The sequence below is a fragment of the Anabas testudineus genome, chromosome 16 (genome assembly GCF_900324465.2).
Source record: "Anabas testudineus chromosome 16, fAnaTes1.2, whole genome shotgun sequence".
Classification (NCBI taxonomy): domain Eukaryota; kingdom Metazoa; phylum Chordata; class Actinopteri; order Anabantiformes; family Anabantidae; genus Anabas; species Anabas testudineus.
Genome location: NC_046625.1, coordinates 19,662,746 through 19,689,130, shown reverse-complemented (window position 1 = coordinate 19,689,130; position 26,385 = coordinate 19,662,746). Strand labels below are relative to the sequence as shown.

Here is a 26,385-nt window from a genome sequence, read left to right as displayed (position 1 = left end):
CCACGTTAACAGTAGAGACAGCTGAAGGCATCAGCAGGCTACTTTATGGCGGGCTTGCTTACTTATCTGATTTTGCTAAACACAAAGCACATAATACTCAGAAGTGTATCCCCCATGGGTCTTTTGTTGTGTCCGACTGTCAGTGTGGCCATCTAATCTCCCAACAAATCAGTGTTGTTACTCCTTTATCCTTTATATTTATATATTAATGACTGGTCAATGCAAAGACGCAGTAGGAGGCTTTATTCTTGGAGAGGGCAGGATATTCTATTTACAGAGCAGATATATTATTACTCTAGTAGGCACACATTTTTCGGCTACACTATCACACATGCTCAGAAAGACACAAATCCCATCAAAATGATAATTATGCTATGGTGCTATAGTAGAATTCAGCACTAAGCCCATGCAGCTGCCTGTCTGTCTGTCACTATTCATTATCTGGCATTATTAGACTTTATTTAAGGTTGTTTGTAGCATTTATCCTAATTCAAAGTAGATCAAATGACAAAGTCTGGATCTGACAACCAATGTGCTCATGGACCTTGACTGGATCCAGGCCAACAACGAGTTGACTGAAGCAAGACAACTTCAAGGTGATGTAAAACTGTGACAGAGGCTGGCATTAAGGCCAACAACAAACATAAATGGATCTGTTTTTGTAAGTATTTCATAGTTGTTTCTTAGAAACATAATGGAACAAAGTGGATTTTCTCCTTTAGAGCCAAATCCGCTCACAGTTATGGAAAGTTTGGCAGTTTGTGCTAGCAATGCTCCTTGGAACTGTAGGTCACACACAATTCAGCCAGGTAGTCTTAGCTGAGTAGACAGTTATTAAAAACACATATTTAGCTTGATTACTTTCCATGTTTACATAGTAAATGGTACCACTGCTGTGGATTTGAGTTGAGTAATAACTGATACATACATTTACTAACAAATATAGCAGCAAAACTGGAGTTATAGTCTCCTGTGCCCTAATGTTCCCAGTGGAGTTAATCCTAAATGTCATGTCAAATGTGTCACGTTCTTCAAGAATCAGTGCGAGTCCAAACCACTTTTCTCATTCCCACTTTTTCCTTTGCTTTCAACCAAAGCATATTCTGAGCTTCTCTCATGATTTCCCAAAAGAGTAAAACTGTGGTAAACAAATACAGCAAAAGTCATGCGGTTAGTCATAATAAGGGAGCAAATTCTCTCTGGACTCCTTTTGTATGGAATGTACAGTTATTTCTAATTCATGGTTTTAAATGGGTCATCACGGTTCAGTAAGGGTGTGGATTAATGATCTACAAGGCCTGGGTATTTTCTGCTTACCCTGGGTGCTCATCAATCCAAATGAAGTAGTTTCTCTCACACAAATGGAGTGTAACACTGTGTGTGGGCTCAAATGATGAGAGATCAGAAAACAAAAGCCCCAATTCTACAAGGCTGGAAGGTTTCATCACCCAGCACGTTCCACTTAAAAGGTGGCCGAGACACCCTCAGCTGATGCCTTTCATTAGGCCTCTATAAGCTCTTGCAGCTCAGCCTCTGATTTTAACAAACACCAGCACCTTAAGACTTAAATGTGGCTGCATTCAAATTACTTTACTGAGTTACTGAGCTGAATCAAATAGCACTTGGTGGTTTCATACAAATTAACATTACAGTCTGGGATATGCTATTCACTGCGCTGCTAAAAGTGCTAAGATGTAATACTATTGCATTTTTGACACAGACAATAATTTTGTGGTATGAATCAGTATAGGGAATATTGGGTATATGTGGGCATATACAGCCTACACTACTAACACAAGTCAACAGTGTATTTGTTGTAAACTATGGTATTTTCAGCTGCAGACCTGGTGTTTTAGTGAGTACTCAACAGCATCAGGACTGAGCTATACTGGATGTAGCTGGGCACAGAGAAATAAGATAATAAGCTTACGTCTTTGGTTACATGTTAGAATGGGTTGGAGCTTACTATATGCAGTTGGAAGGCATTGTTACTCTATGACAGTGCAGTTCTGCTGATCAGCCTACGGGAAGCACACAGGAACTCTGCTGCAGGACATGCTGGTCAGTGTTGCAATTTCCCTCTGGGATTAATAAAGTTTTTCGAATCTTGAATCCTTGATGTGTGTTGCGTTCTACTTACTCTCATATTATACCTTTATAAATCCATTGCTTGTCTGATTATCTGTGTTTTTTGGAAGGGGGTGGAAAAGTAAATGGCTGAGGTTACACCAGATTAATGAGCATCATCAACATCATCACCAACACACAGTACAGAGCTGGTGCAGACCCAAACCGCAATGTTTCAAATTTCAGGAGGTTTGCGTCTTTGGAGAGTCTGCAATTACAGAATCGCAGGTGTTTGCTGTTGTGTATGTGTGCCATAAAAAGCATGTAGCTGGCTTCATGTGATATTCAGTCAGATATTTGCCCTGTGTGCAAAAACAAGCAAGTTGCGTTGATGGGCTTTAAGTACTGGTGTAACAATTAAGTATGAATTTATTATGTAATGCCAGAAAACAGCCTTGTGGTTTGTAATACTTACAGAGTGGACTGTACAACTCTGGAAAGCTATCCACCAGCAACTGTTCTTTCTTTGGTTAGGCTGATTTAAACCATAGATATATAACATCCATGTTACAAACGATTCCATGAAGAATGTGGGGAAAAAAAAGAGACATCATCTGGTCTTTGAGTAATTTAAGAATGCCTATGTCTTACGCTCCAGTTCCTGACAGACAGCTGTAGTAGCTCAGACTTGCCGACCCTTAACCAGGTATCTACTAATGGACTACTAGTTGCCTACTGTAGATCGATTAGATGTCAGTTACCCAAACGTCTGTTGAACAAGCAAATTCTCACTGTAAAGTCTGTTACAACTAGACACTCTATAATTTATAACACCAGCAACTGTAACAGTGGGAATGAATGAAGTGAACTATCTTGGGATCTTTTTTTTTTCTACAAAACATTGGCATTTATCTCAGCTGAGCACTTTAAGCTGTCAAACAAAGCACACAACCTACATTTATGGTGAAAACATAAACAAACTGTAAGTGATGAAGACAGACTTACTTTCTCCGCTTAAATACTGTCTGCTCATGAGCTTACAAACCTATAAAAGGGAGCATGTCCACTAATCTTCAGATGATCTGAATGTGTTCCTTTCTCTGCCTCTTACTCCTTCTAAAGATCAGTGAATCAGCCATGTTTGGACACTTAATGATGCTTGGCCTTTGGCCTCTGGTACAGAGCCTAGTGTCAGCTTGTTTAGACTCCATGAGGCAGATTAGCTGGTAAAGTCAGGAAAGACAAGGAGAGGCTGCAGATTCTACACAGAAAGTCTTTATACCTAAGAGCCAGTGATTAGAGACCTAATCTGCTGCCACGGTGGTCCTGTTGGACGACACGCATGCACGCACGCACACACACACACTCGCAAAATAGCACAGCTCATTACATGCATTTCTAGAGGGTAGTGATGAGTAAAATTCCCCGTGCATTAATTGAATTCAAGATCTACTTGGCTGTATTTGGGGATAGGTTGTTTTGAGGTGAAGTGCTAAAATGTCAGCATATTCACCAGCATCCCAGTTTGAACACAAAGTTTAGAAGAGGCTGGTGGGAATGTCGTTAGTTTAGAAGATACTTGCTAAGAAGTGCAGTAATAGACCAAATTTTGACACAGGTTTTTACAACCAATAGCGTTTCTGCTGCAACCTTCCCTTGCTGGCCCACCTTGAGACCTGTGATACACCTTCAGCTGATGGAGGTTTATTTTTGACAATGTTTTGTTCAGGAAGATCCCTCAACACCCCTTAACCCGCCAACCCTCCATTCAATGGGTGACCGGTCTAACCTTCAAGCTGTGTCACCTCTGCTCATTTATGTTGTAGAGAATTATAGTTATCTACTAAATTTCCTCATCATGGCAACCTCATAGTAAAGTGAAAGGAAAATGTTAGAAGATCACCAAAGTCAGCGGTCTTCATCTTCAAGCCATCTAATAAATTAGTGAGAAAGCTTAGTCTGGACCAAAGAAACTGATCGTTTGACCAGCACTGCCATACCTAAAGCCACACAACCAGCATGGCTAAAAACCTAGTCAAATGCAGTAAATCCAGACTCACACAGTATGTAGCACGGCCTTGGCTAGCATAAAGGAACAGCCTAGCTGAAAAAGTTGGCACCGTAACCAGTGTATTGTGCTATCTGACCCTCGACGCACATTTCCTAGAGCCCCAACTCCCAACCCGGGAGCCTTTGGCAGCAGGTCTTGACGAAATGTGCTGTGAGACCGAGGGTGTGTATAAAATTATTCCACCAGCAATCTCAGTGTGAGAAGAAATGAAGCATGCCAAGAATATTTTCCACATAGTTCTGCAGGGATGGGGAAATAAGGAGCTGTTGGGTAACAAAGTTATGTGCATGGGAGAACAGGTGTTGCTGAGTATTTTAAATATACCCAAGGTAAGCGTTTATAATAAAACTGCTTGAAGACAAAAAGGTTAACTAGGGTTTCACAGTTAATCAAACACATCCATGGTGGCAACACAAATAAATCCTATACCGAGTAAAGACAGTTCTGACATTGCTGGACAGATGCACTTTAGAGGAAGTCCAGTACTTAGTAAACCTCTGTGGCTGCTCCCTTTCATAATAAAACTGGGGTTGACATATATTTCTGATACAGTATCTCTCAAAGTAATGACCAAAGCCAGGTGGGATGGATTTTTACTTTAATATAAAAGGCTGCTGATATAAATCTTTTTTTTGTAAAATGTTTGCTGGCTACCTACAATAACTCATCACTGTGGATTGGTACAGTATGTTGATTGATAAGTTAAATTCATCATTTTAGTCTCTTACATACTTTTAGTCTCGATACCATACTCTCGACAGTTGTTGTAGTATGGCCAAGGCCAGTAAAACAGAATATGCCCAAAATTTGTTCCTTAATGTAGTACTGAGAACGAAAGCTTGATTAAATCAATCTCTACTGTAGGAATGTAAGTAACAAATAGTGAAAGACTTGGACTGGATGAAACTAACTGAGAGAAAACAGACACATGCAGAAGGGTGCATGAGAGAGAAAGTGTGTTTAGAGTTTTTATAGTAGAGGAAACCAATGAATGTCTGTCTGCTAAGAACAGAGCCAGATCCATCCAAGGTGAACCCCGAGCTGATTTCAACAGATTACTGCGGTTTGCCTCGAGCTGAGCTGTCTAACCAAGATCCAGCTGAAAGAAGTAACCACAACTCCTAAAGTTGGTTAAGATTTTATAGCATCAAAGCCCAATTCCAAAATAACACACACACACACCACTCTGAAAGTCCTTCAGCTTTGGTTTTAAAATAATCAAACAATTTAGTGGATGTGCATGGACACCTGTATGTGTTTAAAAGTGAATTATTTCCTCTGAAATCAGCAAAGATGTTTGGGAACAGGTTGATCTTGTTCAGCAATCACTCTGGGAGACAGGTAAAGATAGACTTTGCACTGAATGTTTTCTTAGTCTCAAAACACTTTTTTTGGTTTTACAGCTCAGGTAAAAATAGCACTAAGATGTTGTCCAACCTCAGCAGTGATCTGCAACAGGTTTAAGAGGCACAAATGAATGATGATATCCTTCCAATAGAGGCGTTAGATCAGAAGACATTTCTGTTCGTCATAGAGAGCATGGACAAACAATGTTGTTTAATCTGGAAGACCTGTTGAAATGGCTGCTTTAATTCCACCCACAACTCACAACTGGCCATGTTTCTTCTGCTGACAAATATTTATATATGAAATGACCAGGGGGTTTATGTGATAGGTAGAACCCTGAGAAAAGGGACTTTTTTCCAGTGTGCTTGCTTTGTGGAAAAAAGCAGCTTGAAGTGGAAATATTGGTGCCAAAAAGCCAACAGTCGATACAAGCCTGGCTGGCTGATATAGAGTGCAACAACACAACCAATATCATAAACCACTTCATAACTGAGTGATGAAAGACTGACTGGGTGGGAGAAAAGACAAATAAAAAAAACAGCATCACCCACTTCCCCCGAGCCTGTCCACATCAGTGGGAAACTGAAACATATCTCTACGCAAGTTGGGTTTATTTGCTTGGGAATGCATTATTTCATAGGCCAAGAGGGAGAAATATTCTGCAAGGGTGACTCACCTCGGTCTTCTAAATATCAGGCCGTACTGCTGGCAGGCCAGGCCTACAGTCGGGGTGTAAATGATGGGCATAAACCTTTCGATGTTTGATGTTAGCAACCGATAGAAGAGCTTCTCACTGCGGTCCTGGAGACCCATCAGGAACACATATCTGGGAAATTCAGGGAGGAGCAGAGAGGAAAACGCAGCATGTTAATCTGTAACATCTTGAAATAAGGTTTACAAAAATTACACAAATGTGCAGAAGACAGGAGGAAAACAAAATAAATCTACTTGGCTGTATAATAATTACTTAAGATATTTTTGTTTATGTTCCAAATGAATGGAAAAATCTGCCTTTCAGAGCCTACACATGTGCTTTGTTCTGATTGTGGGTCAACCAGGAACTGAAGGTTTGCATATGACCCAAATTAAGTGGAGCACGCCAGAAAAGGGCTCGACTCTTAATCAGAGAAGTTTCCATGAAGCCAAGAACACAAGGTGCCTCTTGTTGAGGGGATAAAAAGCGTACACGCCCTCTCTGCTATAGGTTAGGCCTCAGCAGCTGCACAATGCACGGTGGTGACAGTTGCACTTCAAGAGAGCCGTTTTCACATTAGTGAACCAAATAAGCTTCTGTCACATATAATTTATCACATGAAGGCTTTCTGCATGCCTTGCAGTGTGGAGTTACATTTTACCAGACTATCCTATCTGTGAACCTGTCCTAACCTATCTGTTGTTTCACACAGTTTAAAAGAAGCAAAGAGAAAATAATTCCTCTTCCAAAGTTTAGCAGGGGATGGGATTTGAGCTGAAACTAGAGTAACAGAAAAATTATAATTTTAGGAGTTTGGCAAGAGGCTATTTAAAAGACAAACTATTTACTTGTGAAAAATATGCAGAGTGTTCTGAGGAATGAAAAAGAGATAGACACGACCTCAGAGACAGAGTGTGTTTGAACAGGCTTGCAGCATCTTGATGACTTCATTCACTGTCAATCACTTGTTCTGACTCATTAAACCAAACTATAATTACATCCCCACATCAGATCCTTAAATACACCTACAATGTGCTATTGTTTGATTTCATGCTGGTACACATTAGGGAAGTTTTTTTTCCTCCATTCTTAACCTTAAAAGGCGTGAACAGCACCCACAGCCAGGAAACAGGAATATTTACAGTACACACTGCTTTATAAAGCTGTTTCCATGCTGACTTTCCTTTAAAGTCAACCTACTGCAGCAGCCAGAATCACAATCTGTCTCTATCTTAATGTATTTTAACATGAGTGACCAACCGCCTCGGCTCTGTCAGATTCATTTTAGGCTTGTTACTGCTTTCTAACTATCTCACTGGATGTGAGGTTTCCTCTTAGCCAAAGTATTTTATATGCCCCATTATTTTCGCTGGCAAACCCTCTGAACATCCATTTCCCGTGCTGACGGCACAGTCACAGTAGGTCCTTGACTTGCTCCATCATCTCAGATTGTAAACGCACTGCTGTTCTGCAATTTGCCACAATAATTCAAAACAGCAACAAATTCCACTGGTAGAAAAAAAGAAAAAAGAGAGTCTAGATAGCTGATTAAAATAGAATGGGAAGTAATGAAAGTTTTGAGTTATGGTCATAAAAAAATGTCTGGCAGTAAATACCAAAGAAGGATTCAGGGAACGGACTGTATGTAAACACAGCAGGTTTGAGCAATGGCAGGCAAACAGCAGCCTTTAATCCGTGGGACCGAAGCCCAAAGCTGGAGTGCACAGAGACCGATTGTCAGTGACATTGATAGGGCATGGGAATGGCAATGACGAGCTCCTACTGACTGTTTTTGGATGCTGATGCTGTCATGTCTCTATGGTGGGAAATTAAGTTAACTGTTAAGAAGCTGTCTAGTTCCTGTTGATCTCTTGCCACAGGCAGCTCACTCATCCTTGACATTAGGAGTGACAGCTAATGGAACATTTGACTGAGAGATAGGGAGGCTGCAATGAGAAATAATTTAAAACAGCAAACCAAGCTGTGGCTTTCATTTGATTTTGTTGATCGAAGAGCCCAGACTAAAATATTAGCATTTGACACCAATGCTGCACAATGTCAACAGCTACAACTTCATGCAAAGCTGAACTGAAAAGGTTATAAAAATACTCCAACGCAGACGTAGGAGCACAGGACAGAGATGGGGAAACAGGGGGAAAAACAAGGACAGAGGAGTGTGGAGATTTTATCAGCATTTCTAAAGGTAGGAGTTGTTTTGAGGGCTTCCAGATGTTAGATCCCTCGTTGTGCGCAGAGGTGGGGGAATCATCTGGAGGAACATTCAACATTCAACTCTGCTGATTTTAAACTGATAGAAAATGAGATGGTTTTTCTTTTTTGGCTGCCTCACCTGTCCAGGTCGTCTTTCTTCATGTCGTAGTTCTTGAGAACTCGGAGCAGCTGGACATCCTGGCTGATGAAGCAGGGAGGCAGCAGGCCGTGGATCCCCAGCTGGAGACGCTCCTCCAGGGAAAAAGCCATGCCCTGCAGAAATACACACACAACCCAGCTCCATTACGCTCCACTACTACACGCACCGTACAGCCTACTGTGTTTTTCCAGCTGAGTTTGTGTCTGAGCAGGTGACCTTTCGTACAGGCAGCTGCAAATGTGCTACTAAATCATAGCAGCGCTGTCAGTCGGTCTCAGGCACATTTAACTGGCAGATTGCAATGACACAGGATCAGTTATTTCAAGTGCAGAATTTTTATAAATTGCAAAAAGATAAGGATGCTACACATAATCAGTAACACAGGTTTTGTTACCTACATCCATGATGACTGATGGCAAACGTTTTCATTCTGTCCCCGAGGTCACTGTGCATTAACAGCAGTGAAGTGTAGTTGTGTTGCAGTGTAAATTAGGGCACAGCACTTCTGTTTGGTCCAGCAAAGGCCGCTGCCTCTATCCACATAAGATAATATGAGCCATAGATGTTGAAGTTATATAATGTACGCCTTTATTTATTTTAGTTGCACTAGCGGAGACTGGGACAAATTGTTATCAGGGCTTGACTCAAATCATGCGTTTATGGTTCCAGTACATAAGCCCCTTTGAACTTTTGAGGTTCTGGTAGGCAGATTGTTTATCTTCAGATACGGCCAGGATGTTTTTCTCATGCCACCAGTCTTTATGTATATTAATGCTCAACAATCTCCTTTTACAGATATAAAAGTGGTATCAATCTTTTCAACTCTCAGCAACAATAACCTTAATACCCAAACACACATATACACACACTGGTATGCACTGTAAACTCTGGAAATGATTCTCACACACACAGTGATGAGTGAGGCACAACCAATCTGTGTTCAGAGAGGCCGCTGTTCACCTACACACCAGTGTGAGCTTCCACCACTGCACATACTCAAAAACACACACAGCAGGCTCCTGACTAATAACCTGCTTCACTTTGACCTTTACTTTGCCTTTTATCTCACTCACCTCTGACCTCTGTCTAAAAAAAACATGTGCCACGGTAGTGTCAAGGTCAGGGAACCCTGAAGAGTCTGACCTCTGTTATTCCACAGTGGAAAAGAATCATCTCACTGAGAAAAGGCGATGCACATTGAAAGCTTTAGCTTTAGTTCTTCTGCTTTAAATGCACTCTGTCCACGCACACAGTATTCTCTGCTACTCCCTTCAAACGAGGCATGATACAGCGGACATTTTTACATTCATCTATACAAACCCAGCAGAACCTCTGCCTCAACTTGCCAGCTACTGCTGCTGACTGCTGAGACAGAAGCAAAGCTGCGCTGTTAACATCTCTGTGTTGGATCACTTCCATGGATGCTTGGACCAGTCGCCACAGTTTGCAGCTTTTCCAAGCCACCAGCACTTTCTGTGTATCTGGCTGTGTTAAAACAGTTTTGAGGTCGCAGAAAATGTGCTTGATCACACGAGACGCACTGTTAAAGGGAAGTAGGAAAGCATATGGCACAGAATAAAGGAACTGGGATCGAATTTGGTGGTCTTGATGTCAGACAAATGATTCGTGCAACCACATACAGTGGCTAGAAAAAGTATGAGAACCTTTTGAAATGTTGTCGTGTTCAGCATTAATTTGTCATAAAAAAAAATCATAAAAATGATCTGATCTTCATCTAAGTTAACAGAATTAACACATATGTTGTGCCTAAAATAATAACACATAAGAAATTCTGATGGTTATTACTTATATCTTATTTGTGAATACTCTTGACTTAGATGAAGATCAGATCCGGTTCACATTTTTTCCCTTGCCACTGTACACTCTTCCAGTTATATATTAAAACAATCTAGATTTCATATTTTTTCAATTCTTCTTATAGGGAAAGAGAAAAAGAAAAAAATAATTTGCTTTGTTTTTAGCAGAAAGTCTTAAAGACACAAGCTTTTTTGTTTGCTTATGGTCAGGAGACACTGTATGCTATCACATCAGTCAACACACAACAACATATAAACATCTAAATCTACATAAAATGTAAAAATAAAAATTGCTAAAGTGGCACTGGTCATTTTAGTTACAGAAGTCCGGATCCGTCTGTCTTTGGCTGAGGCTTGATGCAGTCTGTACTTAAGAGACCTCAAACAGACAGACGCAGCTCTGTATTACAACCTTCCACATTTATCAAAAAAGAGATTTTGTATTCTTCGGAGAGCCAGCTGTTCACTTAAGGCTCTGTGTGCGTTTGGAACAGCAACTACACCACCGCCGCTGTACTGTCTGCCGCAGCTGACCATGTGGGATACGTCGAAAAAAGAGAAAGTCTTAAAATACATGAGGCCAACTGAGCTTAATATGAGGCTATAAAATAAGATTCATTCCTCGTGCTGCTCTTTCATTAGCCAAGATACACTCAGAGTGGCACTTTGCAGCACTCTGTCTTTCTGTGAGGGGTATAGTCCTTGCTGACACAAGTCACACTTGGAACACTGAAATGCTAAAAAAAGGAAACACACACAATCACATGCACTCATGAGCCTTTAATTAGCTGAAGCACACTTGGTTCATGCTGAGACACAGCCTTCCTCACACCACTTGCACAGATTATAATGGGTATGCAGCTGTCTACACACAGACAAAAATGTGCAATATACAGTATATCCAAATACCTGCTAATCATTGATTTTAGCTAGACATTTATATGTACAACAACAAACTAATCTATTACACAGTACAAAAAACAGTTTGGGGCTGTAGTGGCCCAAATCCATTGAATGAGAGAGGGTAAAATTGGATTATTACTGTATATCACAGCCAGTCAACGTGAATGAAAGGACCCATGAACTCTTACCATGGCTCATTAAAAATAATTGCTCACACAACTGTGTGCGCCCTCAAAGCCTGTCACAGGTAAAAGAGATATTATCATGGGGTTGGTTCCAAAATGACCAATTAAAATCCTTGCAGGGAGCTTGGTTGTACCACTAGAGGAAACCCTGGCCTGTGCAGGCCTGTAGAGTGATTGAAGATATGGTTGGTTGAGCCAGGGATGAAACTGGGTGGGGGGTTAGAGAGATCAGCAGTGCACAGTTTGCAGGGTTTGAGGGGGAAAAGCATGGGAACTGGTTTTAACATCTCTTTGACTTTTGACATGAATATTGGATTTGCACCAACTGTGGTCCTTAGCAAGTAAATAGAACTTCCAATCTTTTCAATTTCAAGTCTGCTCAGCCTTCTCAGGCATCAGAGACAGACACTTGGCCTAATGAAAGAACTTTCACCTCCTAAGTCATCTGGGAGGTTTGATACTGTGAGAATTTAACTGTAAATTGATTGAGGGATGGACAACACTTTCTTTCAAAGACCCCGGAAAACTGCATTTTAAGGCTCCTTTGCTGCTTTGTTTGGGTCAAAGTTACATTTAGAGAAATCTCATAAATAAAAAAGCAAAAACACAAATTTTACTGACATATTGATGCTGATTCAAGACGGGATTCCTGCTTTTATCTTACTGTTAGTTCAACTTCATAGACAATCATTTCAAGAATTACATTCAAACTACCAAAATCTTTAGCCTGTCACTCACATATATACCGAACTTCAGACTCCACATTCATTCTGTTAACAGTCCCTGGTTGGCTGGTGAATTAAGTGTGAATCTCAATGAACCTAAGTGAACATACAACATGTGTTTAAATCCAGTTCAGAAATTAATCATTAATAAATTTTCCTTGACTGTGTGTTTGGTTTATGTTCTTCAAAACCAAAGTACAGTGACAAACATACATGCCTACACACCCAAAGCCAAAAGATCACAAAAATGCACACACAAATACTCATGTATACACACAAACTATCCCTATGTTTGTTTGCCTGAATACAGGTTTTCAACTGTGAGCCTGCAGTAATGCCTGCTCTCGCTCCTCCTGGGAGCCCTAAACTGGGCTGGGCAGGATAAACCCAAGAAAGCTTCCACATGTCCCTGACCACATCAGAAGTGCCCGCACCCTGTGCCAACACATGTGATGCCCACAGCTCCATGTTCCAGAAGCCGTGGTAACAACCCAAACCTGCAATTTACCCTCTGGGCAGTGCCACCCCTTAACCTCGGACTGTTGCCATGTCCAGCACAAAACCCTGAGCTGAGAGGAAACAGCTAATTAGTTCACCAGAAGGCCAAACAAGAAAGATTACAGCAGTCAAAGTTCATTTGAAACTGATAAAATGCTTTTCAGTGCTTCCCAGGGAGATCAAAGGGTGGGGTTGTTGCAACTTTTCGGCCTAAAGATTGAGAAATTTAAACACTCTTCTACCTCAACCTTCTAATTTCCATCAACCACAGAGAGCTCTGCAGAACAGTGGTGTTTGTAAGGACGCTCGGAGCTGAGGCACTCCCTTCATCCCAATTTTCCCCTGATCTGAAAAGAGTAAAATTCCTTAATGCCACTGGCAGAATGGGTTCCTTATCACTATCTAAACTTTTCTCACATACAATTATCCTGCGATATGTTGCCTTATATTTCACTTTATGTGTGAAAAGTCTCAAGGGAATATGAATTTTAGATCACATCAGATTAGTAAAAAAATTGTCCTTTTGTGATACAAGCTGGAGGCACAGCATTTGAAAGATATGGACATTCAGGGGAAATGATAAAAAGATCTTAAAAAAAAGGTTCTATCCAGTTGTATTCTGGGAAATGAAGCGTCTGGTATTTTAGGGGTTTGACAAAAGTTGGAATATATCAGCCTCTGTTGGTTCAGTTATTTGAAATGCTCTCATGTGCAAATATACATATATATATATATATGTTGTCTTTTTCATTTATAATCAATACCTTCATTATTCCAACTACACACTTTGCCTTATTTTCTTATGACAAAAACTTATTCAAATTCCTATCTGAATGTTTGAGTCCAGGTCTAATTGTTGGAAACATTTCTGTTTACTGTCTGTAGCTTTTTAGGCTGTTGTCTTAGTTACGTCCAACTTTGATTTTGGCAAGATAAGCCCTTTGGTCTTGGTTAGAGAAAGATCGTGGTTTTGTTAATGGATAAGTAAATATGTGTGTGAAATGGTTAAGACAGGCCACATTCTTTCCCTAAACTTAACCAAGTGCTGCAAGTGTTTAAATCCTACGATAAAAGAAGGATAATAACACTGCTGAAGTTTCAATGTAGTGTATTTGCAACTTCTCCCCTACATTAATTGTCAGCATATCCTCATTCTGTTAACAGGAAAACATAGTGGAATTTGAAGTGTAATTTTTAGGAGGCGGGTTTGGTCTGGCAGGAAGAGCAAAGAGCTGTGTCACAGTGGAAATAATCTCCACTTTCCTTTATCATTAAAAGTTCTCTGCTTTTGTGAGTCACTGCGAGACCAAAGAAGTGGTTTCGACGAACTATTTTGTCAATGTGCTGGCAAAGAAAAAGCATGAACCAAAACCCCTTGCAAACCTTCCAACTTTCTGGCAAAACTTTAAAATGATGTAATTCCACACAAAGCCATGATTGATTCAGCGTGTCAGATTTCCAGATTAGACAAGAAATGTGTGTTGTGTGCTGGGGGTTGGGGGTTGGGGTGGGGTGGTGCGGGGTACCATCTTGTTGACAGGCACACTCAAATCCTACTTGCAAATAAAAATCTGCCAGACAATTGGATGGTGCCTCTCTCCACCCCTTGCCCCCTGCTCCAGGAGAACCAAGCCCCATTCACAGAGACCTGAACCTAACACGACAGGGAGGCTTTTCCCTATTGAGCCTCTCCCAGCTACAGTCACAGATCAGACTTGGAGACAAAAGCCCACAGGCCTACAACAGGGAGAGGGCTCAAATGTTTGGCACTGAGATACGGGCCTAGCAGAGATGTGTGTGGCCACAGAACACTTCTCTATTCAGCACTGTGTGGGAGAGGGAGCACTTTCTTTTCGTAAAAGGCAGAGCTGAAGCACTACAAGAGATGGCCCTCTTGTATGATTTGTTTACCGGAAGAAACACTTGCTCAAACTCTTGTATAGTAATATATCCATCTTAACCCTGCTTCATCTCATTCGTCTGTATTGTATTCATCCTATTTTAGTGCCACTGTAGCCTTTAATATGCATTTGTTTTTGTGTGTGTGTGTCTGTGTGTGTGTGTTGAATTAAATTATTCAAGTCAACAGCCTTTATGGGGCATCTAAAATACACAGCTTTCCAGAGGTTAGGTTTCATGAGGTAAAAACAGAATAATAAAAAACTAAATAGGCACATTACAGTAACAACAGGTAAACCACATCAGTCAGAGTGAGAGGCTGTAACAGGAACAAAGAGGTTTAAAAGGGAATGATGCGGGTCTTTTTACACTTTAAAACAGGAAATCGATTCTGCTGCAGCATGCTGATACTTTAACATAATTGAACTAGTTTAACAGGGCATTTACTTTGAACTAACTAGGACCATCTAGGTTTCATACTAAGAAATATGCCTTTCTTCGTGGCTGCTGTCTAACTGATTAAGCTGATTTCAGTACATATGTCCAGACAGTGAAGACCTGAGTCATTGTGCACATTTGTTTTTAGTTGTAAAAAATCTCTGGTAATCTCTGGGCTTTGGGAAGGTATCCTCTCCTTCAAACAAGACTGGATTACTAACCGGTCTAAGCAGGCACCTGTCTGGGGCAGCCGAAAACCACATATTTATCAGGTGGCAAGTGGTTTGTGGTTGTGTTGATTCATTGTAATTGTCGGAAATATGCACCACAAAAGTTTGGCTAGTATGAATGATAAGGACACTGAGGTGGGTCCTGCTTTTTTTTTATGACCCACAGAAAGCCTGTGTTATTCTCTATATACTCCATGGAAGCTGGTTTCACCTGTTTAGTGCCTTCTTTCACAATGAGTCACCAACAAACAGAATACACTTGGAAAGCAAAGAGTGAACAATGGTAGCCAATACAAGCTCACCTTCAGTAAACCTAAAACAAAAAGATCTCATGGGCGATTGAGAACGTCATCTCCAGCAGTGGACTTCGCCCACACTCTTGTTACAGCATATACCAGTGTTTCTGGATTCACTTCTGCTGGTGATGTCACAGATCCTTAGAACAGCAACCACTGCGCAGCTGACCAAACAGGGTGTACAGAGTCTGTTCCCATAAACACCATCATCAGTGCCATCTACTCTAGCCCAGTATTACTGCCACGTGTTCTCCCACAGCACTCCACCAAGAAACAGTTTGTTGCAGCTAGTGGTTCAGCATTCAGTGGCATCGCGGTTGATCACACGAATTTGGTGCAATCAGCAGAAAGAATGATATTCTGGCACGGAATAGAAACAAACAATAAGATGAGGATTTGAACTTGGCACGAAAGTAAATGCGTTTCTTGCCTTGAGGGTTCAGGCATGCCCAAGTAAACATCTTTATTCTTATCCCTCAATGCAATATGTGCCCCAGACATGCAAAGTAAGCCCGTTTGGAACCCGAAGATCCTGCAGGAGACTGGTAAATAGTGAGAGTCAGCAGAAACTAAATTAGAAACCTGCTATCCCAGGAAGCGTCCTAATGAATACACCAGTTTGGCCGATGGTGACCTGTACTTTAGGAGACTCTGGCCAGCAGCTGGAGGAAAGACTGAGTCAGTTCTCCATCCCTGCTCTGGTGTTTATACACACAGACGCACACACACAGATGCATGCACACAATCTGTATGTACAATGCAAAAACAAGTGATCTTAACGCAGATTTAAACAAAGTCTTCCTTATGCATGCAGACAAGCAGTGTACACACAGGTACGTGCACTGTGATCTTTCATAAACACACACACACTACATACTAAGCTTCTAAAGCCCAATTCCGAACACAAAAAAGATGAGCCGTGAATCTATATAATCCCGCTGCAGGAGGAGGCCCACACTCCACGACGTCCTCATTGTCCAGCAGCACACCACGGTGTCCTCTTGTTTTATCAGTGGCGGCATGTGTGTCTAGACGCTGTCAAAACAGCTGGTGGGAGTAAGAGAGTGGAATGACAGATTTACCCCCATAGTTATCACAGTTAGGATTAGAGGATCCAAAGAAGGGAGAAATGAAAAGTGACAAAAACAAAGAAAAGAGCGGGAATACTGAAAGTGGGAGGCAGAGTTGGTCTTATGTGAAGGTCAAAGACAAATTGATCAGGGTGCCAGCATATGTCTGGTGAGGCGTCTGGCTCACATGTAACAAACCTGCAGGACTGTGCCAGTATTCACAGCTCTTTCAGGCTGTGATCAGCCAGCCGGCCTAGCTTGTTATATAACAGCAAAACCACCAGACCAGTGACCGGCACCACATTCAGCTCAGCCTCTCTCTGGTTCTGCCACGTAGAGAAAGCTGCAGTGCTACAGCGTCTATCAGAGGTTGTTTCCTCCTCAGATGTGGTCCGAGCTGTAAGCAGAGGAATCATTTAAAGCTGCACTACACCAGATAGTTTGGTAAAATTACACCCGTTTTAGTTGTCCAAGTCATAACCTGGGAGTCTCACAAAGAAGAGCAGCCCAGCATTTTCTTACACGTCACAAGCTGAGAATCTTCCCAGGGCCCAGGAGGCTGGAAACCAATAACAGAAGTATTAACACTTTACCTAAAGAAAGGTTGACTCATCAGTGATGACTCAACCATTTCAGTGGCTCCAACTTTGCAACAGATTTATACTACTTTCACACAGCAAATGCACACATGATAAGCATATAATGAACCAACAATAACAATATATACCCTGCACATGTATCTAAACTCCTGCCACTTGAGTTCTGTTTTTAGATCCTCAGATGTTGCACTTCTATGAAAGGCATATCTAATTATCGAAAAGTGGCAAAGTGGGGAAATGGTTGAATCAGATGTTCATGTTGACGTCTGATTTAAGAGCCAAATTAAAGATATACCCAACAGGAACATGTCAGGGTAAATGAAGGTACTGGCTGCTACAGACATCTCTGGGTTTCAAGCTTCACACCATCTTGATCTCTGGGACCATCTTGTCATTGGCCTACAGTGAGACAGCGTGCTAAGTACATAATCAGAACAAGAAGAGAATCCTGCTCTTCTAATAGAGTTTTAATAGAAGTTTCTGCTTTATGTCAGTAATGAACATACAGGAGAGAGGCTTGATACTGAAGCAACCCTTTATGCAGAACTGTAAACTGAAAAAGTCCAGGAGCGTTTTACTGGAGACATGATTCAAACCAGATCACAGTCCTGTTACTCTGGCAGAGCGAATGATGCCTTAGCTTACCAGACTTCCACTAACACTATAGTTCCAGTATATCATAGTTCACACCCGGGCTCAGCAGGGGGTGCTGCACAGGTCCTTCACAGATTACTGTAAATCATGTTTCATTTAGATCACGGCAGCTTTGGGAGGTGAGAGGTGACAGAGGTGATGGAAGAAGTGTGTGAAAAGTGTGTGAGAGAAAAGTTTTAAAGGAACAGGAAGGATGAAGTGGATGGAGAAGGGAAAAGAAAAGAGGTGGTTTGGAACTAACCATTATTTCAACAACTTTTATTATATTGGTGAGAATCTTGAGAACCTAGTGATTAAGGAGCACACCATAAATCAGCTGTTCGGAACTTTATTTTTTTTTCCATTTATTATGGTGCCAATGTCTCTGCTTAGTTTTTACACAGCTCATTGTGCTCAGGTGTTATATTTTGACTCATTTCACTTTCCACAAACTCAGAACTGCCTTCAAGATGCACATGCACGACATACTACTTTTGAAGAAGATGGAGAGAAAGGAGGTATTAAACCTCTGTGGTGCTGTTTTAATAGTTTCTGATGTACAGTGAAGGCAACCCATAAACCCAGCTTTGTGAAAAATGATGTGTTCTCATGCGTTCTTTTTCATTTTTCATTAGTGGGTAAGTGTGTGTTGGAGGACTGATATAAAGGGAAGATGGAGAGAAAGAGGGAGTAAAGGGCAAAATGAATGCATTCATTCATGCTCTGCATCTGAGCTGCAAAACATACAGGAGCCATGAATGGAGGCACTGAACTGGTTCTTGTCCAACACAAATACTGACCCTCATACTCAAACTACTGACCCGTACCATTTAACTCTCTCCGGTTTCCCGAGAAATATTTGTCCTCCTCACCAATAAATTATCTCGAGCATCATTTCTGGTGGTTTATTTGGACCCACTTAAAAAGATACAAGAGTGTGCCTCAGTGCATGGTTGCCATCAGTCAACTACTGCACTGAATGATAGGCTATCGCTCATGCCTTAGGAGTTGGGGGGAGTCTCAGGATCAGTGTCCATGCCAATCATCTGAACTGTACACCCATATGGAGACCGCCTGCAGAGCTTACTGAATTTCAAAAAGACAAATCCAGGGTAAACTTAAACCACATCTTTTAAAAAAGCTACATTTGGGGCCCACCTTCACAGGAATGCATTTCCTGAGTAGGAAGCAAATTTAAGATCATCACTGCACCCATTGTCACTGATGGCCATAGCAACCCTTCTGCGCTAAAATAAAAACTACATGCATCAGCAATCAAGTGGAAACAGTAGTAACATAAGAAAACCATCGAACCTGAAACAGAGTATCCCAGCTGTAGCTAGAGAGTCATTCACATACAGCCTCAGAGAAATGTGACCTAGGCTGGCTGTGTCCGAATAATCATGATTAACTGATTCTGAGAATACAGAGCTTTTTTTATTATCAGATACAGTAGATGACTATTTCATTCTCAGTGATGTTATTATAAATGTTTAATTTATGCGAATGGCACATTTCTCTCCATATATACATATATACACACATGAACCTTCAGAAACTGGTGAGGTTGGGGATTGGACCTGCTCTAACTTAATCCCATGCCTTAGACCACACTACCTCACAGGATAAGATCTATTACACAATTTTAGGTAATGTATACGTGTGTTGAAAGAGTTAGAAAAGTCTATATGCATATCCAACTCTACATGCAAGAGAAATGCTAGCTGACACCCACCCTTTGACATGACAGGTGCAACAATCTTTTACCAAAAACCACTGTGACACACAAGTGTCATCACAGCAATAGAGCACCTGACCTAAAAGTAGCAGGGTGCACAGTTACAAGCTTGTTGAAGAGGTCTAGCCATCTCGTAAATGCAGCCTCGAGGTTCACTAAAGTGCTTCCTCTCACTGAAAAGCAAGTGTGAAGGTTTTATTAAAAAGGTCCTAATTGCACACAGAGTGAATGGGAGGGTGGGGGTTATTTATGGCCGTCTGCCTGCAGGTGTAGTATTGAAAAGTGGAAAACCATGCACAGTTTGGTGCAAATCACTTTGTACGTGCATGCTCATATGCATGAATGAATGCACGTGCATGAATTTGAATGTGTGTAACTGAGCGGGAGCGTGTGTGTCTGCTTGGTGTATTGAAGGGAACCTTGAAGCAATCCAGAGCTACCTTCAGCTGGCCCACACTCTCACTCTCTTGTGGAAACTCCCTTACAAACGGCCACACTGGTTTTCCTGTAACAACACAATCGTTTGCTGAAGTGCCCGAAAGACCACACCAAAGACAGGGATATGCTATTTCTGTTTCAGCTATCCATTTAACATCTTTAACCTATGTGTGTGTCTGTGAACAGACACAGGGATTTGGCAAAGTATCAAGTTTAACCACAAGTACTTTTGCCAAGTTCAAGTAAAATAATAATAACTTGTCAGTTAGCAAATGGGTCAAATGAAATTCAAGAAAGTGCAAAAGATGAATATAGTGTTCTCTAAATAATGTAATAATGGTCCACAAACTCCCCCTAAAACTAAATGTACAATCAGCCATTAGTTTATGCTGATGTAATGTTATTGCACATGGTAATCATTACACTAACAGGTTTTATTATGTATTTGCATCATTTGAAAAGATATCATACTGCTGTTTCTGGAATAGCACTGACTGCACCAAAGGGTTAGGACATATCATGAGAAAACCAGGCCTAGAGTAAGTAAATAATCAGGTTCACTCATCCCCTGTGCTGTCACCCACCACCGTACTATACTATTCATGGCTTGGATGCATGAGGTCCTGAGTTCACATTCTGGACAACTGAGAGTACAGAGCAAAATACAGGCAGTTGTGTTCACTGTGATGTTGCGGTAGCAGATTTTATCCATACCACCCACTCTTATTGCAACATGTCTTTTGTTTAATTCTAGTGATTGTTTTTCACTTGCATCTGTAATGATGTACTGTTGCACCCCATAGCCTTTAGTGGCTTAAAGGCAATCCAAGACAGCTCATTATCTCCCGTCTTTCTTCTCCTTGCGTTAGCAGGCCATCATTTCTCAGTAACAGACAGGAATGCGCAGTGTGCCCATTAAAGCTGCCAGAGGGAGAAATACCAGACCACCTGCATGAAGCACCAGACAGTTGTTTTATTAAGTGCAAGATGTGAGACAACAGTAGTGAGGCTGACCATCATCTTCAACGAGATCTGACCATGTACACTGAATGAAATCATATTATGTATATAGTTTTACATAAGTAGATGCATGATATTGTACACTTTAACTTTTATGACAAAGACTGTAGTGTACATCCCTTCAGGTAAACATTGGCCTTGTTAAAAAAACAAAAACACTCCAAGTTTCTACAGTAAATCAGTTATTTGAGTCTTTTTAATAGGGGTATTGCCAAAAGCTACAGAAATGTTAGATAAGATTAGAGTCCATGTCTAATTAGACATTCCAATGGCAGTATGTACTGACACTCACTAGTATGTGCAGACTGCACAAAGTCTCTGAGAACTGGCCACTGAGTTCAACAAATATTTGCGTCAAAGCTAATATTTTGCAACAACAGAAAATAACAACTCTAAAATTTCCCTTTCAGTAAGTCTATGTGCAGTGTGTGAAACCAGGTACCCCTTTTAAGTTCACGTCCTGTAGGTTTTCTCAGCAAATGCCAAATGCCCTCCATCTGTTTCCTGCTAATATGGAAGCTATAGCAAGGTTCAAGAGGTTCGCCCCACAAATAAACACCTTTAAATCCATCCCTTCCTCCCTCTAGGAGGAGGAGGAAGAGCACATATCAGCTCCGGTCTTCCTCCTCTCAGGAGCTTACACTCTGACTAAGCCTTTCCCAAAGAATGCCTCCCAACAAATGTGCCGTGGAGGACCTGCATGTGCACTCTCATTCCTAAACAAATTCAGTCATTAGCAGGCCGAGTGCTATGGCATTCAAACTTTTTTCGGGGGACCAAACACATTAATCAGTGTTTTCTCTATCAACATTTCTGCGCTGAGAGAAAAAGCACGCTCACAACAAAATGAGGTGCAATCAGGGAAGAAATGCAGCTGTGTGTAGCAGATTTTTTTAAGGTTAATTTCATCTGTTTGGTTTAGGCAAACATTTTGACATCCTATCTCACTGTTTGTTTGATCAAAATTACAAATCTGAATCAAACACTGACATGTCTTTTTCCCCTGGCTTCACTAAGATCTATTATAAAGCTTTCAGCGTGGGCTACAACGGCACCTCTTGTTCAAATCTGCCATCAGCGAGCAGCTTCTAATTTACTTCTCGCTTTCTTAAGTCATGATCCCCACCTAGCAACACTGAGATCCAAGACTGGCCAAGGGGAGTAAATTAAATTCCTCGTCCAGACCAAATATGTGAGAGCAGGGCTCCTTAAATCAAGGTGTCAGTCTGTGAATGTACAGACACGCTTGTTGGTCAAACAGCCTTGAAAACGGAGCCGCTGTTGACTTAGGGAGGGCGGCCTTGAGTGGGTGGAGGTAGTGGACATGTAGGGCTCTTCAAAAGCACCCAATACTCTTGAGGCAGCCTTTTCATGCTATGTAGTCCAGGTCCCTTAGGAGCCTGAGCGTTGCTGGGAAAGGCCTCTAAAGAAATTGGCAAGCCTGTGAAGCACCGAGTCCAAATATTCACTCTTGGCTCATAGCATCATGTTCAAGTGACTGGCTGCACAGGTGTTTGTGACTCTCACCTAATGAAAACTCATTTGTAATTCTAACAACCAAGGAATACTCTGAATACAGCTGAGTCATGCTAAGATAGTCCAATAATTAAAACCAAAGAGCTACATGTGAAACTATATGTTTTAGTCACACACAAACACAAAAAATACAAGAAAACAAAGTTGCAGTAATAAGACAGATGTCTTCACTTGCACAGTGATGTGTTCACTGTCTGAACTGACTTAATAACACAGGAAATCCACAAGAAATCTCTTTGTGGTTGCACAGTAAGCCAATCTAATTTCAGAGGCTGTCTCAACATAATTGTGAAGTCAATACCAAGAAGGAACAACAAAGATATTTTACTATTTGCACTGGACTTCTGTGTGTGTAACTACGTAATGCAGTACATTAGCGTCCCCACTACCCTCCTTGACTTCAGTTAAGAAGGTATGCCATCAATACTTCAATTCATCAGAAAGTCAATGTGTGAAGCTAATGTAAGGGCCCCACTGTAATCTGTTTTCCTCTTGTCACTGCTAGTTTCTGTGATAACAGAAAAGAACACCTACGTGGCAGCCTGTTCTCTAAATGCACCCAGGCAGTAAAAATGTGAAAAATAAGAACAACTTCTTTCTTCACAAGGCAAACATCGCTGCTGTTAAAACACAGGAAGGGGTCACGTCACAACCAGCAGTAATGCAGTAGCTCATGGTCAGTGGTAAAGGTAAGAAGCTCTTCACATCAGTGAGAAAGAGCTACTGTTTAACAGGTCTTGTTTTTGTTGGATCAGTAGACTATGATCGGTAGGGATAATAGTAATAGTAATTTCATTGGAACTGATTTTAAATACTGGTTTGACAGCACCAAGTGCATTAATACTGGCCTACTCATTGTTTTTTTCCATTTCATTGTAGGAAGACTTATCTGTACATAATAGTTATACAGTATATCCACTATGTTGTAGAATGCTGAAACAAGATACTACCTTTAAATTCTTCTGCGTATATTCGCAGAAACTCAAAGCCCCTCCACTCTAACGTAACAGACAAAAGCAGCATTTAGGAGGAGAGGAGGAAAAAAAGACGTGGGATGCTTGAGATGAGCTTCATAGGAAGGTGATGAGGCTCAGACTGTCTCGCCCCCTCTGTCTGGGACAAGCTAATGGCCTCACTGTTGTCCTTACATGAATGAGGACGTCTTACAAAAACACAAAGGTGAGCTGAGGAGGTAGAGCTATTTAGATGGACCTGAATAAACACAGCATTACAAGTGTGTGTGTGTGCGCACAGCGACAGTCAAATTGACAGCCTGATCATATTACACTCAGTTTATTTGAGCCAGCCTGTGTGTGTGTGTGTGTGTGTGTGTGTATTTGTGTGTGTCAGTAGCAGGTCAGTTACTGGAGGGGAACGAGGGTGCCCTCTTTCTTTCTGGCTGATCCACTCCAGTCCTTCAGAGGAATGTCTGATCACCTGCAATGCATGTGGTCAACACCTGGCCACACCTGGAACAACCAACACACACACACACACACACACACACACACACACACACACACACACACACACACACGCACACACACACACATATACACAAAGTGCTGCAATCCATCTAATGAAGGTAGTGAAACATGCAGCTGCTCCGTATGAGGCCTGTACAGAGAGAGGCTTGTCCCATTTTCACTGCTCAGTTAAACAAAGGCTTGTATCTGACTGCCAACATCATCAAGTTCAACTTCACACAACCACTGTCGATCCCCCTCTAAACAGCCAAACACACACATAGACACACACGCAGGCACACAAATAGTAGCCTTTCTTCAGGATTCTCACCACACCCAGAGTGTGACACCCACCCACTGTGGATGACAGGGATCCTATGTGCAATAGTTTTTGTAAAAGTGACTTATTTGTACTGTATATGCAATGACAAGAAACATTATGGGATTTTCTGCATTAATTTGTCATAAATGTAATCTGATCTTCATCTACATCAAAAGCTTTAACAAATATAACGTGCCTAAAATAATAACACTGAACAATTCTGATATTTCATATCACTCACTTATGTGAGCCATGACTCGCCAAAGGAAGCTTTCAGAGGATCTACGATCAATAATTATTGATTTACAATAAGCTGGACAGGGTTACAGAGTGATGTCAAAGACTTAAAATGCATATTCTCCATTTGTACCATTTGTACCATTTGTATTATCTGTGTCTTTAATTTGTCATCAATTTTCCTCTTGCAGCCAACCTTCCTTGACTACAGTCCTATGAACCTTAAACCTCTGAATTCCAGACTGTAGTCAGGAGACAGGAACATCAAGCTGCTTGGAGATGGTCTGATAGCCTTCACCTTTAACATGTTTTTTTTTTTCTAATCTTCTGAGATAACCCTCTCTTTAGTTTTCTGTGTCCATGTTCAGTGTGGTACACACCATGACACCAAACAGCATGATGACCACTTTTCACCCTTTAAAAAGTCAGACTGACTGATTACAAGTTTGAAGATACATGTGATACTAATTACAGGACACACTTTAGTTTTACTTTATTATTACTTTTGTGAGTTTTACATTATTTCATTTACCATAAGGAGCTTTCCTTTTCTTTAACAGAAGGGTACCAACATATTTTTCCATCTCTGTAACTCTCTGAATGAAAGTGAAAACATTCATTTCCTAAAATGTTACACTAGAGTATTTAAAGACTCATGACCTTAACATCTTTACATACTCATTGTTTATTTCTGATTATATCAAGTCAAGATAAACTTATCAAATTATTTACTTCAAAACCACTGCTGCAGCATCACAAATATCCATCAAAGGGTTTTCCCTGAGATGTGAAATCGCTGTACAATGGACAGGAGCCAGAAATCTGAGACTGATAAATTTAGAAATGCTACCAAGGTCCATGGGAACCTGGGCTAGCAGAACAAACACAGCGTTGCTGTAATGCTTCACCAACACAGAAGATTGTTGGCACAAAGCACAGATCTGATAAAAATAACACTGTCCGCGTGTCATGCTGACACTGGAATCAAAGTTCTACTGCACAAGCCATAGTCAGCGCCAAGTCATTGAGCGGTCTTCTCAATGGCACGTTTTTCCTATTGTGACATAATTCCATTACAGTGCATAGAAAAGCCTTATCAAGCTTATCTAGAGACACAAACCGGCTGGAGCACATTATAGTTCACGTGAAAACGTCTGTATCTGCACAGTAACCAAGAGCCACACAGAAATATTTCCACTTCAGAAAGTGAGGCATATTTGTTGCCATTTGTTTGTTGCTAAATTTATTTATTTGGGTCTCGGTTATAAGAAAATGCAAACCTGGTGGCAAAAAAATTTCTTTTCTGGGAAAAAAAATTGTAGCAGTGTAGCAGCCAAACCAAAGAAACTAACTTCAGAGCCTAATGACTTCCAGTTGCTACAGAGGGTTATCAGGATGAACGCCATTTGGCATACGAGCACATCCTCAATGCCCAATCAGATACACTGTTTCTTAGAGCTCGCCAAGAACAAAGATTGTTAATTTTAGTCTTTCATCCGACACAGGCTATCTTGCAATGTCACATGTGGAGCCTGTGGCTACAAATGGGGCATCCGACTGCAACACTGCCTTGGCATCAGCTCTTCATTTTATTCAACCCTTATTGGCTCAAATGATGCTTCATGTTAGTGCTATTAAAAACCTCAATAAACAAAATGTTACAGTTTAATCAAGGGAATCAGTGTGTTTTCTTGTGCTTAGTGCTATAGACGTGGATGACAGCATCATTTCTCACTAAGAGGCCTACTGTAATTGAATGCAAGTCATGTGCGTCTGCTATTCATT

The 26,385-nt window shown here is 41.1% G+C and overlaps 1 protein-coding gene across 1 annotated transcript in view; it reads right to left on the bottom strand.

The window, feature by feature from the left end:
• The window catches only part of me1 (malic enzyme 1, NADP(+)-dependent, cytosolic), a 56,759-nt gene that overhangs the window by 26,217 nt on the left and 4,157 nt on the right, over positions 1-26,385 (bottom strand). The window contains exons 2-3 of the mRNA XM_026372609.1: positions 8,530-8,663; positions 6,162-6,311 (exon numbers count right to left, since the gene is read on the bottom strand). Coding sequence (XP_026228394.1) covers positions 6,162-6,311; positions 8,530-8,663 — 284 coding nt within the window. The remainder of the gene's footprint in view (positions 1-6,161; positions 6,312-8,529; positions 8,664-26,385) is intronic.